Here is a 17,148-nt window from a genome sequence, read left to right on the forward strand (position 1 = left end):
TCTCTCCGTATCTCTAAAATCAATAGCATTAAGTCTCACCATAACAGCTCCATCTAACCCAGTCAATTCCCACTATAAGGCTTAAAAGACAGTATCAATAGCAATAGTTTCAACTATCAGCAACAAACCAAGGCGGGCTGCTGAGACCAAGTGTACGATAGATATCCTCTTAACCTCCTCACAGGTATTTCAGCCTCTACCACTTAGAAAGGCTGCTCAATCATTTCCTAAGCAGGTTTCTATAGTTTGTGTCTTATCTACTTCATAATGGTAGATAAAATAGAAGTCAGCCAGCCAAAAGCAGAGAGATGAAAGAACAAGTTAAAAAGTAAACAATAATCTAGTGAATAAAGGAATTTCCTGAGCCAGGAATTACCTTGGCCAATCCTACCTTGGAGACTAATTCTTCAGGGGAGGCTGCCAACTGCACACTCAGTCACCCACAAATAACACCCTTGGAGTGAAAATGCCAGCTGCATATGTTTTACTGTAACAGTGCTTCACTTTTTCCAAAGATTTTTTTTCCCTCCGTGTGGTTGCCCAGACCAATCCCAGTACTTATTGGCATATTATGAAACATGGAAACAATTAGAAACCACATTCTAGGGCAGGAAAATTACTTGCTACAGAATCAATGAACTACGCAGAACTTGAGAGGACTTGGCAATTCCAATGGAAACTGGAATAGAACTCACTCACGGTATCTTTTATCACAGCACATTCTACCGTGGTTTTAAATTGATCTGTGTAGTTCAGGCGGCTGCTAGTCTTTCTGTTTGTTTGTTTCTTGACTTGCCCTATGAAACCCTCAAGAAGTAGTCTTTATTATTCTTTTATTTTCAGTGTGATGCTTAAGTTTGTCAGTCTGACACAGCCTAGGATCAGCTGCAAAGAAAGTGTCAGTGGAGTATTTCTAGACGGGCTTGGCCTTCAGGCATGTCGGTGGGAGATTATCTTGATTATATTAACAGAGGTAGAAAGACCCACAGAAAGTCAGGAGATCCTGATTTGTGGAAAAGTAGGAAAGTGAGATAAGGGGATCTATGTATTGCTTTCAGCTCTTGTCCCTTGGTATAATGTGATAGGTGCTTTGAACTTTCCTCTCAGGTAAAGATGAACTTTAACCTGGAACTGTAAGCTGAAAGGAAGAGTTTTCACTAAGTTGTTTTAGGAAATGAAGCCAAGATAACTACAGGTACAAACAAATAAACATCCTCATGGTGGGATAGTATTTTTCAAGGCCACGCTTGCCTGTAATGAGTAGAGTCAATACATGTGAGCAATCACAGAACTGGAATTTTTAACTCGAACAGCGTGGATCCCAGACAGTTTCACTCTTTTATAAGGGCTCCTATGGGCTGTTTCAATGCTAAGAACTTTCAACTCCCTAGCAAAAGGCCAGTGAGACTGCTAGCACAAACGATTGAGCACAGCTTTTGTCTCAGGAGCAGGTCCTGACTCTGAAGGTCACTGTACTATTGAAACCTCAAGCTCCAGTGAAAGTGAAACAGACAGACACAGAAACAGAAAGCTGGAAAACAGACCAGTTCCAGCAAGAAAATGTTATGCAGAGGGAATGTAAATGGAAACAGAAATGTGGCCCATGTTATCTTTAGTGACAACTATCACTCTATGCCTGTTTTATCCATGGTTTCCATACTGTATCATCTTGCCATGGAAGCAACAGACAGAAGATAAACTCTTCCACTGATCTATTTGCATAATTAACAAATTTTCTCTGTTAAGATGTGAATTCTGTAGAGCATGGTCAGAGGGGAAACTGGTACAAAAGAAAGTAGTAGTCTATGCTCCACTTCTGGTTGGGAACAACCCAGAGAGAGGCACCAGCTATAGCGAATGGAAATTACCAAGTACAGTGGCTCTATGGGGTTCTTTAGGCTTCACTGTTAACTACAGAGAAACAGGTTGATTTCACTTGGAAACAAAATGTGGTAGAAGCTATCCTTGACTCAACAATGGTAAAGGAATGGATCCTCTAACTAAACTGTACCTGAGGATTTCAATTGTACTTCATCCTGAAACTGTTTTCTCTGCCCAAGACAAGAGCTACACTGTTGCATCCTTTGCATGTAATCCAAGCCAAGGAGACTCCAAGGGGCCATATGATGTGCTAGCTTCCATGTACCTATTATTTAAAGCTAGAGTTGAGATCTAGGCCAAGATATTGACTGCAAAGTATGTCTACTTTAAACTGCTATTTAAAGACCTTTTTCTCTGATGGTGTTGCCCCTTTCTTTTTAATTCCTGGCACAAAGGCTATAGCCAATAAGTACTGTCATTTACAAAGTATTAAGGAGGCAAGATAGAAACATGAGGGGAAACGATGGAGACATGGGAAGGGAGAAGAGCTTCTCACTCCTGAGCCAGGTTGAGGTCTGTCATTTGCTGATAATCAAGAATCTCAGAATAATGTGAACATCGCCAACATAGAGGCATATCTCTTATATATATATCAAACTGGAATGTTGAACAGCAATGAACCCTGTGTAAGGACTAATTAAGCCTATGTCCCTTCATGTTTCTTGCTGTAAACCCATAATTTATAGGATCATTACAATAAAAGATATATCTTAATCTCTTTGCACAGCCCTATGGCCCATAGTTTTATTTTGTCAGATTACAATCCTATCTAAGACACCCCTGAAATCACCCTGCAATCTTACTAAAATTAAGAAGAAAGACTCCTAGTACCCATTTGAGATGCAATTTTAAGAGCCACCAAGATGGCATATATGTCTACTCAAGTGCAAGTAGGTGCTTAGTGCTACCCAAGGCCTTTGAAAAGCTTATACCCATACTTGAGTATGTCATCTTTCTATTAACCCTTGCTACTTATTCTGTTAAATTTGTGTTTTAATCAACTACAACTGTCCTTCACTCTGGATCATATTGAAATATTCCTTCTGGCATTGCCAAAAACTGGACTTTTCCTGAGTGGAGGAAATTTGTAGAAAATTTGTAGAAACTTTCTATAAATGAAATGAGGTGAACATAACTGAAATTCTGAGCCTTCATTTAGTAATGGCATTTCAAGGACCATCACACACTTGGAAACATGCTGAACAAGGCTAACTCAATATTTGCTTTGAGGTTGGACGTAGGTAATAAAGAATTCTCTTGTGTTCTCAGGTCAAAGACAGAGCCTACACTGTTCCTAAAGTGTGGAGCTATACATTGCCATAACAACTAACCACTATTCATAACATTTCTTTTATAGTGAAATACTATACATGTTCTTGTTTGAAAGACCAGGAATCCATCCCTTTTTCTTCTTGTTAGTGTTGATGAAAGAGCAACTGGGCAGAGAAAGGTGAGGTCGGAAGATATGAAGAAGAAGATGGACAAACAGATGAGATCATCTGAGCCACCAGCAGTCTGTTAAATCTGCCTAGTGACACTTGGTCCTTCTTCCAAAACATGCAGGAAGGACAAAGAGCAAAGGGCTGTGGGTGTTGGGGGTGGGTCAGGATTCATTTGTCCTGTCAGATAGATGATGACCGAGACTGCCCAAGTGCCCACTGGCCAATGCAGGTCATCGCACACTTGGGAACATGCTGAACCACCACAGAATAAAAATCGCAGGACAGCATTTTAATTGACCTCCTTAGGCCATTTAACAAAGCAGACCGCCAAACTCGCAAGAGCAAAGAGTAATTAATGAAGGGAGCAAACAAAGGTTCACTTAGTAACTTCCAAATAAGTCCCTCAGTCTGAAGGGGGAGGAAAGGTAGCCTGCAACAAAAAGATAAACTTCAGGTATTTAAGTCACAATGCCTTCTGCCAGGAACCGCTCATTACCATCAGATGTCGCAGCGGCTGTGGGGCCAGTTAGAACTAACTTTATTATTAGAAGCAATTAGGAAGAAAAGGGGCAGAATTTCATTTGGTTATTTCAAAACAGGTTTCTGTGCATAGTTTAATGAAGGCCTGCAGTGTCAAGATAAAAATGTGTGTTTTACTGAAAACAGCTTTTGCAAATGACTGCTTGTTAGCAACTGGTATCTCCAGGCAGAGCAGACCTGGTAGGTGAGATTCACATCCATGCTGTAAAAGAAGATTTCAGCTGTCTCCGCTTCATAGGTGTGTCACAGGTTCATAGGTGTGTCACAGGTAGGCGGTATGGCCTGATGAGGAAGCATGTGTATTGTGGGGCCAGAATGTTGGTCTCCAATTCCTCCCTCTGACCTTGCTTTCAGAATGACTTTCAGTCATTTTTTTTTTCAGCCTCAGGTTATTCGTAGGAAAAGCAATGTTTATAGAAGCAGTCAGTTTTCATAAAATTGTTTTCATAAAATGGGTGTTAATGAAATACCAGTACATTTAATGAGGTAGACATTGTTATAATTATTAAATCATATATATCAGCATCATTCGGTTTGGGACTCTATGGGGATTTGAGTACATTTATATGCTTACCAGATATTGCATATAAAATGTGAAACTAATATTGCTCTCAAAGCCATAGACATTCTCACATGAGTTTATATGGAATCAGGTATTTTCAAAGATCTTACCAATTTTTAGGTTTGCTAAAGCAGCCCCATATTACACTACTTGACTTCCCACTTTTACCATGGCAGTGTGGCTTTCTTATATATATATATGATTTTACCTTATAAATTATCTGGGCAGCCTTAAGCTCCCATATCTTTGATGCAGTTAAGCAAAGGACCATTGTCATGTAGTAAGAGTGAAAGAATACATAAAGAATCTCATTTGTCTCCTATATGGGAAACTGGATTTCAGCTTCTACCTACTCTTCTTGAAGGCAGAGAAAGAGCCCTTTTACCTGAGGTCTCAAAGTCAGTCTGAATGTCCCTATGTTTCATTCACAGTATCTAGAGACTTATGTGTTAACTTCCCAAGGTTAAAACTTGATTTTCATCAGAAATATATGGAAGTTGCAGATTCAGTAGGAAATATGGTATACTGCTATGTGCTGTTTTAGATTCCCAAACCAACAGTATTTAACTAATGTGCAATGGACTGTAATATTGGACCCATATGGTGAGAGAAACTCTTAGACCTTAACAAGCAATGACTTACTATTAAAATCTATTCTTTTTTGAGAAGCCTAAATTAGCAAAATGCCCTCCACACATTTCTGTGTTTTTTCAGCCATGTTTTAAGCTGAATCATCCTCTGGCTACCCTGAGTTAATTTGAGTGATTTAAATATGAGCTCCTTTCAGGGAATTTTAGAGCTTATGTGCAGACTATAAGAAGGAAAAAGTGGGAAGCACATATAGGTGGAAATCTCTATGGGTTCTTGTTCATAATTAATATTCATTTTCTCAAACCAAATTTTTATATCTTCACATATCACTTTCTTTTTATAGGAGCAACCATGTAAATGTAACTTGAGAATTTCCTTTTTAAAAAGATTTAGAAGCATTATTTTTCTGTTTGTGTTTTAGGGTAGAATCCAGTTATGATGCCTTGACTGGTACTGATACCAAACTAAGTGTCCTGAATCAGCCTCCTGGGTATTATGTTAATGTGTGAGACATCACAATTAGATTTTCCCAAAAGAAGCTTTGAGCTACTAAATTCGTTGATGAAATTCTTTTAAATTCTATGCCTTGAGTTTCACGTAGGTAATACGCACTATAGGAGTAGTGAATGTTGGGGGAGTGGTGGAGATATTGCCTTTATCTTTCATACTATTTGTATCTTTGGATGAGATCTAGGCATTTGCACTCCTTAGTTCTGTGTCTGACAGAGAACAAAAAATGGTTGGGACAGAGCATAGCATTTGTGGGCTGGATTCCGGCTGGCTAGATCCTGGTGAAGGAAGCACAGAATTATGCTTGTGGAGAGGATGGGCAGAAGAGTTTTGAGAAATAGTTCAATCAGAGATTTTGACATCCATTCCCAATGACTGATTGTTAAAAAGTGCTACCCTAGGGGAAAAGCAACTTCTGAATAGAATGACACACACAACACAAAGACAACCGAAGGGGGGTTTGAAGGGGGACACGCGCATCCTTACCCTCGACCTTTCTTCTAGCTTTGTCATCATGACAACTGTGGCACTCCGTTGCTCCCATATCATTCTCCAGAAGTCCCCAAATGTTTCAGGAAGAGATCCCTGTGTTGCAATATAGGCATTTTGTTTTCTGTAGCCATCTATGTAGTTGGCATTTACATAGTCACTTCCTGGAATTCCTGAAAAATAAGGAGGACTATTCAACCAGGAGGCAAAACTCACAGGAGAAAACAGTCTGGATCTGGTTCAACAGTGATGCTCTATTATTATTTCATATCCTGCTGTACGAGTTCTAATATATTTCAGTTTGAGGTTTTAAAGCCAGATTAAGAATATGTACTACCACAACATCATGTGATAATATTCAGCATTCAGGGCATTGTTTCTTTATAATATGAGCAAATCACCAAATAAAGTAAAACAAAGCAGATGCCTGTAAAATTCATTTTTCCCTCTCAGTTTTTCTGTGTGCTCACTTGAACTAGTAATAAATAGAATGCAAATATCAAAAAATAGCCTAGTCACATTCTTTACTTCCCTCCCCAACTCTCATTTTCAGACAAAAACTAAGTTTAAAAAATGCCTGCATCTGAAGATGCAAAATATGGTGGAATATTATAATAATAAATAATCGCTTGCAGGTTTAGCTACTGATACATCATATAAAATCATTGAGTTATCCTGAGAATACGACTAATTCCTGTCTTGATCGTCTTTTCAAAAAGGAAGAAAAGAAATACCATGTTGCCCAAGATGGTGAATGAAGTCAAGTTCAGACAGAAGCTGTCTCTTTACTATTCCTGTGTCTGAAGCTCTAGATAGTAGTATCTCTCATTTAAGACTCAGGGTTATAGCACACAGACTGCTCCTGTGCAACAACTTGTAACAGCTGCCTGCAGACTGGCTATATCTTCTTCACTTTTGTCCTTGCTCGTATGTTTCACATTAGAAATAACAGCATGATAAAAAATAATCTCAAATACTGTGATATCTGCAAACCCAATGGTGACTTTCCCTTAGACTTCTAGTAAACTCTAAACTCTTATATACAAAGCTCTATGTGTTTCTAATCTCATCTCACTCTGCTCACCTTTTAATCTGTAGGTGCTGGCTGGTTTCAAGGTTGGTAGAAAATGCTCGCACCCACCTATCCTAGAACACACTCTGTATCCTTTTCCTCATAAGCAGCCTCTATCTACACCTGACTCAGTTCCCAGGATTCAGGGCACATATGATACTCCTTTACACTACTGTCTATTACAGTTGAGATACATTACATTTTTGCTGAACTTGCTTATTGTAGATTTGACGACAATTCCATATCTCCCTTATTCACCCTTGGCAATTTTCCTGATTAAAAAGAATGCATAATTTGACCAGCCCCAATATTATTAAAGAGCAAAGATGTTCTTTTATGGTGATTTTTCTGACTGACAGTCTAATTTCCTGTTATTGTAATATCTTAAGAGAGATAAGAACCAATTTGTGTTTTCTCCAAGAGCAGTAACCGAAGTGACCAAGAAAATCAATACTACACTATAGAAAAGGAATACATGCTACAGAAACAAGGGGGAAAACAATGGAAGTTGAGGAGAAGAGCTACCTAAGAGCATCTGAAGGGGCTTAATGTACTGTGTTGAGACACAGCTTCGATTCTGAAGGATGTTACCAACACAGAGGAATTGCGTCTCTTCTACAAAGATATGCTTTCAAATAATCAGAATCAAAAGTGTAGTAGGTTTCCTAGAGAGATAATGAGTTGCCTGTTTCTGGAGATAAAAAAAAAATCCGTATGCTATAGAAGGAAACACTGGAACATATTAATGGTCCCTCTGGCCATGGGAAATATGTGCCCTAGAGTTATGAGAAAATATTTTTTCTTTACATTGGAACATGTGCTCCCAAGCTAAAAATGCTGTATTTCCCTGATTGCCAGATGCAATTACTTTGAATGCTTTTCTGACTTCAGTTGTGTAACTGATCCTCCCGAGAAGAATAATGAAACTCAGATGCAAGTCGCTGCACCCTGAGACGAACACATGGACATAGGGCACAACCAGCAGTAGCTGAGAAGTCTTTTGAGCAGAAACTGAAGCACACAGTTAGTTGGAGCATTATTCATCTATTTTAGCTACTCAAGAAACAGTTTGAGTTCTGACGGCTCATGACTGATAAAGACCCTGATCCTACCCAATACCAAACTCCTGTGGCTACAGGGGATAGCCACTACAACCCTCGGATTATAGCCACATGGAAGTACACAATTTTACTCAGCCATTATGAAATAAACTTATTAAAACATGACTAATGAAATTTAGGGGAGATTAATTGTTAATGAATAATGACTGCTCTTCCAAGATATAAAAATAAACCATTTCTGTCTAAAGATTACCAGGTGGTTGAGATAACACCAAATGTTTTACAAACTTAAATCTTGATATTTTGAAAGAAAACTCAAAATAAAATAATTCAGTGTCCAAGAATGCTGATTATCAAGTTATTGTTTCCAAGCTGAAAATAAGGCTGAGGTTCTTCCTCCACATGGATACTGTCAGTAAGGGGGTTATTTCCAGAATCAATGATAACTGTCATGTTATGTCATGATCTTTTACCTAGCAGAGTGCTAGGTCGGGCAAGATCTCTCAGCCCTGCAGTGTGGAGATGCAAGGAATGTTGTTCCAGGAAACCTGGTATCTACCAAGTCCTGTATCCAACACCCTTCATGAGCTGTGCACAGGATGAGAAAAGACTGCAGGAAAGGTGATGCCTTGGCCTTTTAAATACATTAACCCCAGAATGGAAACTACCTTAAACAGCAGGCACTTTCAAGTATGGACACTCCCAGTTTTCAGTATGGCATATCTAGGAATGTTTTCCAACCAATCCTGTGTACATATATGCTCTAATGACTTCAGAATTTGGGGTGCTATGAAACATCTCAGAAACTGTTGATTAGGATATATCTGTAGGGAGGCTAGATTTAGAAAATTCTCCAACAAATGCCTATTAGTTCATTTAATATTTAATGTCTTATTCAGGGAAAAAAGGTCTGCAAGTGTTGCACTATGAAGCAAGTATGTGAAAATGGTCTGGGGGCTCTGGAGATAGAAATCTAACTTAAAATGCAGAACTGAAAGAAAAGAGGAGTCTAGCAAATTAACAGATTGCTCCATTGCTTATTTCCATGGAGTAAGGAGTGTGTCTTTCAGTAGTTTACCATTACTGCTTGGCTTTGGATGATTGTGGTTTTGCTTCCCATTTGTTTATGATATGGTAAGGAGTCATAAATGACAGAGCTCTTTGCCTTGTGCTAGTATCCAGCAAAATTCTTAGGACCAATAGGCCCTGCTATAATAACTGTATAATTTGCAAACCGTTTTTATTTATTATTTTACTTTTTGAAATGGAGGTCTCACTATGTAGCCCTGGCTGGCTTTGAACTCAGAAGTCCACCTTCCTGTTACTTTAAGAACTGGCTACTCATGCGGGGTGTGGTATGGCACACCTTTCATCCTAGCACTCTGGAGGCAGAGGCATGTGCATCTCTGGATCTCTGTGAGTTCGAGGCCAGCCTGGACTACGAAGTAAGTCCAAGACAGCCAGGGCTCTACAAAGGAACCACATCTTGAAAACAAAACAAAATAAACAAAACAAACAAAGAGCTGGCTTCTCTTCCAGAGGACCTGGTTCAATTTCCAGTACCACACAGCAGCTCAAAACTATGTATAACTCCTGTTCTAAGGAATCTGACACCTTCCCTATTGTCCCCTCTGAAAGCACCAGGCACACACGTGATACACAGACTAACATATAGGCAGAAGACCTACATACATAAAATTTAATAATAAATAAATAATAAAATATGGAGGTGAATGTTTGACAGAGCCACACTGTTGTGTTGTTTAGGTAAAATGGGCTATAGCAAGTACCTGTTCAAGAAGAATGAGACAATATTTAGGTTCTCATTTTATTTGCTCATATTTTCTACTTACAGTTCAGGATAGAAATACCAAGTGTCAGGATGAACTCTGGACCCTCACTACCTCCTCCAACTCCCCCCCCCCCTTTTTTTTTTGAGAGAAGTTCTCACTACATAGCAAAGACTAGTCTGGAACTTGCTATGTAGATCAGATTGGCCAGGACGGAGAGAGATCTGCCTGCTCCTGCCTCCCTAGTGCTAGGATTAAAGGCCTGTGCCTCATTATATCAGCTTTTGTTTTCTTAAAGGTCTACAAAGCTTTGGATAATTAGCTATGAGTTCAAGTCTAAAGACAGAAGTCCTTTTCTTCACCTAAGAGCAAGATTAGAAAGACAGTGCTTCACGACATTGTTTTTGCCTGTGCTTGAATAGTAACAGAACAAGAAAGGATCTTAAGAAAGAATCTATGTGATTTGAAAGAATATTGAGTCAAGCAACCAATGACTTAGAAATGATTTATAATCTTGAAAGTATATTGCATTGTAAAAGACTATTTCACCTGAGCTATTTTGTCATGGCAGGGTTAAAACAGAATCGTTCTTCCTCACTAATTTGAGCAGGGATAATTAGATTACCAGCCCAGAAAACAACCAAACCCACTCAATTTACTGTGGATTTTCATTTTTCATCAGAAGATACTTCAACTTGAAAAGATTTGCCCATATTTAAAGGGAGCTTGTAATAAGCTCTTTCATGCACTGAAGTTGCGTGAAAAAGCAGTACATGAACTACTTTGTCAATACAGAATTAAGTAACCACAAGAGGAATGCTCACACTTAAGTACCACACCATGAAGAGAACATCCTATATGTGATTTAGAATCTTGGGACAATACTAAGCATTTGCTAAGAATTTAAGGAACTCCATCAGGAACCATTTGGCCAACCATTCACCCTATCTAGACCTATGATAGCTTATCTATTAAGCCAAGGTGCACTGGACAAATTGATTTTCACAGGTCCTCATGAGCTTGAAAATATGATGTCTCTATGGTATTCTTAACTTTCTTCAAGTCATCCATTTCTGCAAAGTTATTTTTAAGATAAACAGAATCATTTAGTCCCTTAGATTTGGTAGTGATACATTCTAATGTTCTTGCAAGCTGACTCTGCCTGCTTCTAGCATGCTGAGATGAGACTTACAAAGTGGGGCTGGTGCTGCAAAGCTCCACTGGAAGTTGCTAAGGCTAAAAACCAAAACAACGTAAAACAAAACAAAACAAAACAAAAACAAAAAACCAACGGTAGAAAGTGGCTAGTGGGGAGTCTGCTCATGGGAAAGAAGCAGTGGATAAGACTGAGCAGCCACAGACATGAAGGGGAGGTAATGGCCCTCCAGACTAAAGCAGGGAAACTGCTCCTGGCAGAGATGGTGAGGGCGCAGCGTGGCTTGAAGAGCTTTCAATATTCCATCTCATTGTGTAGCCTCAAAACCTGAAATGTCCAGTCCTTCACAGCCTACAATTCTTTAAATAAATAAAGCTTGGGTGAAAACAAATTGTACTTTAGCAAACTAGTTCATTCTGTTTTTTGTTTGTTTGTTTGTTTGTTTAAACAGAAGAACTCAAGAACCAATGCAACGTAATGGATACCTTTTATTTAAAAAAGAAAAAGGAAAAGAAAAAGAAAGACATCCTGTACTTCCTTCAGTACATACAAAAGCAAAATCCACAAACACTAAATGGGTGGTTAAGCCCTAGAATCCAATTTCTACAATAAAGAATACACAAAAAGTTTACTTTGCTGACACCATTTAAACCAGAAGCATATAAATAAACAATAAGTTACAAGTAAGTTGACTTAATTTCCACAGATGTGTTCTTTCTTTTCTCTTCAGTCCTGACAGCTACTCCTAGCTACACCAGAGCTGCTGAAATCAAGCATTTTCCTTGCAACATACCAGAGATCAAGAATTCTCTTCTAAAGACAGAGTGTCACTGGATTTTTGATAGAGCTAAAATATGAATTGTCCTCTTCATTTTTGTAGAATTCACAATTTGTTTTCAGAAGCATTCTCTGCTGTGTGCCCCAATAGCTTGTCACCTTAGAGCTGATGGGAGTGTGAGTAACATGCAAAACACCTGTAAACCAGGGTCTCTTCCATATTCCAACGGGCCCTCCTTGCCCTGACCTTCTGCACTCTGGACTGCTGGGGTTGGGGAGCTTTGAAAATGGGCCCAGTAAAGGAACCACAGAGTCTACCTGGCTTTGAGTACACAGCAAGCCTAACCACACAGCTTGGGAAAACTATCAGTTTCTGTGCTAGAAGAAACTCATTTATTGTCAGGGAAAACTTTGCCCAGGAAAAAAAAAAGCCCTTAAAGTCACTGCAGCCCATAGTCTTACATCTATGGATTATATTCATAAGGATGCAATTATTCAAAAGCTTCATCCAGTAATGAGATAATGAGAACTTAGCATGGGGTAACCTGTAGGAGTCACATGCAAAAAAAATAAAAAATAAATAAAATAAATAACTCAGGGGCTGCAGAGATGGCTCAGAGGTTAAGAGCACTGTCAGTTCTTCCCATGGTTTTGAATTCAATTCCCAGCAACCACATGTTGGTTCACAACCATCTGTAATGAGATCTGGTGCCTTTTTCTGGTGTACAGGCATACATGCAGGCAGAAAACTGTATAAATAATAAATAAATATTTTAAAAAACCTCCGATTTTGTTAAAAAATAACTCAGATCATCAGTTCTCATTGCTAATATATGAACATTATTGTTATAACAGCATCAAGCCAACACTCTTTATGAGAGTCAAGTGAAAGAAACGCATTTGCAATTTCTAAAGTGCTACATGGATATTGTAATCGATGCAATAAGTAAATGAAATAAAACCTATTTCTTTTTATCTATTCATGAAAAGTAATTCTAACTCCAGATTCTCCTTTCAAAATCTATACTAAAAATAATTAATAGAGAAGTAAAATTCTTTCTAGTAACTTCTCAGAAGTCTGTATCGCATGTCTGAATTCTAACATCAGGAACATAACAGGAGAAACACCTCCCTATATCTTCAAACAATGTGTGTATTTATTTACATATTCTGCCACGGTATATAGTAAAATAATAAACATTCCATAATGGAAGAAGATACTGCAGACAGAAAACAAACTCGTTTCCAGGGCTTTCTTACTCAATTTTGATTGGCTTCCTCAGTAAAAATGTAAACAAAGCAAGCCAACTCCACCAGTAAGCATCATTTACAAACCTACCTTCCCTTCTCTGCATTAGCCATTGAAACAGGAGGTGCATACTAACACATCTCTACATCAGTTGTTCAGCCCATGTAGGGGAAAATGCCATCCAAGCAACTTTAATTAGATGGTTTTTAATAAGCCAGAAATTGTGAAATTGTCCCAGGTTTCTAAGGCTAAAATCATATCTTGCTTACTCCTTTGGGGCAAATTAAGCTGTGTCTCTTTACTGCTCCTCAAAAAGAAGTAGTTTTACATATTTATAAAATAAATAAGAAAAGCATTAAACTGTGTCACTTTTGTACATAATTAAGTGGAAAAGTGAAAGCCTGGAAGTGATACAGGAACCATGCTGTCGGCCTCCGTCATGATGGATGTTGTGGACGGTGTAAGAAAAATGAGCTCAATTCAACAAGTAATTGGATGGAACTCACAAAAATGGGTTTGCAGAAAAATGAGGTATATAGTCAAATCAAATTTGTTCTGTTTTAATTTAATTCACAGATTTTATTATGTGCACATGAGTACCCTGTGAAGTTAGGAGCTTCAGATCCCCTTGATCGAGAGGTGCAGGCAGACTGTTAGGAGCCAAGCCACATGAGAGCTGGGAACCAAACTCAGGTCCTCTGCAAGAGCTGTCCATGCTCTCAACCATGCAGCCAACTCACCAGGAGCTTATACTATTTTTAAAAAATAGAATGTAAGGTATCAAGTCTCCCCTCAGGAACAGTCATAGGGGAGGGGAATAAGGGGAAATTGGGAGGGAGGGAAGAATGGGAGGATACAAGGGATGGGATAACCATTGAGATGTAACAAGAATAAATTAATAAAGGAGGAAAAAAATGTAAATGATCCATATCCAAACCAAAAAAAACAAAAAACAACAACAACAAAAAAAAAACAAAAGAACTTCAAGAACTATATTAAAGAGATATGGGGAAAAAAAATAGAATGTAAGAGCTAAGTAATCACTACACATGGTGCTCACAAATTATTCCCCAGGAAAAAAAGAAAGAGCCACTTCTTCCTGAATATCTCCATTCCTTTATGACCAGAGTTAAGACCACTCATACCCTCTACTTTTTTGTTTTGTTTTCTTGTTACATTATTTTTTATGTTTTAAACAGAGGAGCAAAATAAAGTTATTTGGGGAGGAAGATGGGAAGAAACTGGGTAGCCTTTAGGAGGCTAAGAACATGATAAAATAGAGTTTATTAAAAATTAAAAATGTATGCAATAAAAATATTGTCACGTTTTTAATTATAGAATATGTATCAATTTTCTATGTAAGGCCTAAAAGAACAGAAGCTGTTTCACAACAAGGGTATGAAATGAAGTTGGCAAACCCTCACACATGTGTGTACAGTAGTGTTCAGTATAGGAGTAAGTGCAGAAGCGAGCCCTCAGAACTGAAACAATGCATCTCATCACTACTAAAAACCACCTCGGGTTTCTGTTTCTCATCAACTGCTTTCAGTTAGATTTACCTCAGGGGTGATGACTCTGTGAGCTGCTCACTCATTTTAAAGCTGTTAAGTTCCCATCTCACAAATAATCACATTGTTGTCACATCATCTGTCATCTATATTATTTATACTAGGATTTGTAACTGCTCCTATTATGCAAATCTAACACCAGATGATATATTCTGAATTTCCATTTAAAGGAAACATTTTCCCCCTTGTTGAAATTTGTAATCTTATTACAGGCCTGGTTTTCATTTATCAAGTGCTAATATTTTCTTTTGCTTTATAAAGTACTCTAAATACATGCAGCTTTCTCATTTGGATATTGTTAACTTTTCCATAGATCATTTAGAAAAATCTGTACCAAACGAAGCTCAATAACAAGGAGGTTACTAGGGAGGATGCTTAATTCTCATTCAGAATAGACACCGGAAGCAGTTGAAGAGAAGGAACAGGAAAGGAGCCTACCATAGAGACCAACTGAAACACTTCACCCAGCGGAGGATTGAAGCTGATGCTGAGACTCACAGCCAAACTTTGGAGTGGAGTGCAAGTAGTCTTATGGAAGATTTGGGGGCATGGAAGGACCTGAAGGGGACAGGAGCTCCACAAGAAGAACTTCAGAGCTAACAAATTTGGCTTCAGGGTGACCTACAGAGACTGATGCACCAACCAAGGACCATGCATGGTAAGAACCTAGACCCTCTGCTCAGATGTAGTATGTAGACAGCACAGTCTCCTTGTGGGTCACATAATATGGGGAGTAGGTGATACCTCTGACATGGATTTTGGGCTCCACTTGTTGATAACTTCTCCCTGTCTGGGAGGCCTTGCCAGGCCCAGAGGGAGAGGATGCAGGCAGTTCAGATGAGATTTGATAGGCTGAGGTCAGATGTTAGAAGAGGAGGTCTCCTCCTTTCTGAGGACTAAGGGATGGGGGAGATGAGGGAGAGAGGGTGACACCAGGAGGTGACTAAGGGCGGGGGGCTACAATCGGGATGTAAAGTGAACAAATTAAAAAGAAAAAATTATATCAAAAAGAACTTGTGTACAGTAGTAGTAAAACTTATAATACCAATGATGATAGTGTCCAGAGTTTACTGCACATTTTCTTGGTGCCAGGCACTCTTAAGGTTTTACCTGCATTAATTCACTTATTTTCCCTACTGATTCTAGGAAGTAGGTATGGATAAAAGAATCACTAAGTTGTCAAGGAACCTGAGGTACATTGACTCCTCTGAGTGAGCCTCTCAGAACCAAGAAGAGCCTGGGTTATATGAGTAAGAAAGGTGTGTTGAGATGCATTATAGGCTGGTTAAAGACAGAACTCACGAAAGGACATGAATATAAATACTTGCCCTAAAACATCAAATATGTGCTTCTTTCATAATAAAATTAAAACAAATTGCTATGGGCTGAATGGGTATTCCCTGACAAAATTACATACCGAAATATAATAGTCAACCTGATATTGGTATGCAGGGCCTTCAGGAAGTGAGGAAATCATGAGGCAGTCTCAAACAAAGGCTTGGGTTCTTTGTAACAAGTTTTGATGATTAGGTTTACTAGTCCTTTTTCAACCCTCTCACCACTGAGGAAGCATCTCTACAGCCCAGAAGAAGTCGTGACAGACATTGTTTTGGAAGGTGAGGACCCAGATCCTCAGCCGACATTGAACCTGATGGAAACTTTACCTTGGAGTTTTCCAACTGCAGAAATGTACACCTAGTGTTTATATACCACCCGGTTGTGGCAAGTTATTATAGCAGCAGAAACAGATTAAGATATAGGTTCACATTTTGCTAAACATTAAAAAATAACTTTCATAAGCACTAGTGTTCAAGAATATTTATAAGTGTGACAAGGGTGACATCTGAGCTGTTTGCATAAACCCTCTGGCTTGAAAGTCTCTGTGTTTTTGAAGGAACTATAACATACAAAATTTAACATTTATTTGCCTACTCAGTATCTTTTGATCTCAGAATTTAGAATGATCTTCAGAAGCTTAGAGATTACAGACCTCTGTCATATAAACCCTTTTTTCCTGAAGAAACAGAACCCATCCCATTAAGTCAGGATTGCTAAGTGGGAGAATGAACACGGAAGGACTTGGGTGCCCAGAAATCCCCTCAATGAGTGTGGAAACAGTGTGTAGGTGTTCTTTGTTTCAGGTGGACTTAATGTGTACATCAAATTAGCAAGGGATTTTGCTCTTCCACAAACTCGCTGTTGATTGCCATAAATGGCATGGCACGGTCACATAGCTCTGTAAACTGGGACTTATGGTCCAACCCCATGTCTTTATTCAGAGTTCTTCCTGAACCGTCTTAAAAGGACTTATTAATCAAGTAACAAATCCCACTTGAGAAGCATCCATGTGCTGTTTGTTATCTGGATAAATTCACTTTGCTTAGATTCTAAACAATAATACTGAAAACCTTCAGGTATCAGAGTATTTCTTAAGTGTTTCAAATTTCCTCCACTTCTGCC

The 17,148-nt window shown here is 38.7% G+C and overlaps 1 protein-coding gene across 23 annotated transcripts in view; it reads right to left on the reverse strand.

The window, feature by feature from the left end:
- The window catches only part of PTPRD (protein tyrosine phosphatase receptor type D), a 2,167,047-nt gene that overhangs the window by 55,909 nt on the left and 2,093,990 nt on the right, over window positions 1-17,148 (reverse strand). For all 23 annotated transcript variants that reach the window (XM_084785035.1, XM_084785038.1, XM_084785037.1 and 20 more), the window contains one exon: window positions 6,013-6,188. In XM_084785035.1, coding sequence (XP_084641161.1) covers window positions 6,013-6,188 — 176 coding nt within the window. The remainder of the gene's footprint in view (window positions 1-6,012; window positions 6,189-17,148) is intronic.

The sequence above is a fragment of the Acomys minous genome (assembly GCF_964271855.1).
Source record: "Acomys minous genome assembly, chromosome: 1".
Classification (NCBI taxonomy): Eukaryota; Metazoa; Chordata; class Mammalia; order Rodentia; family Muridae; genus Acomys; species Acomys minous.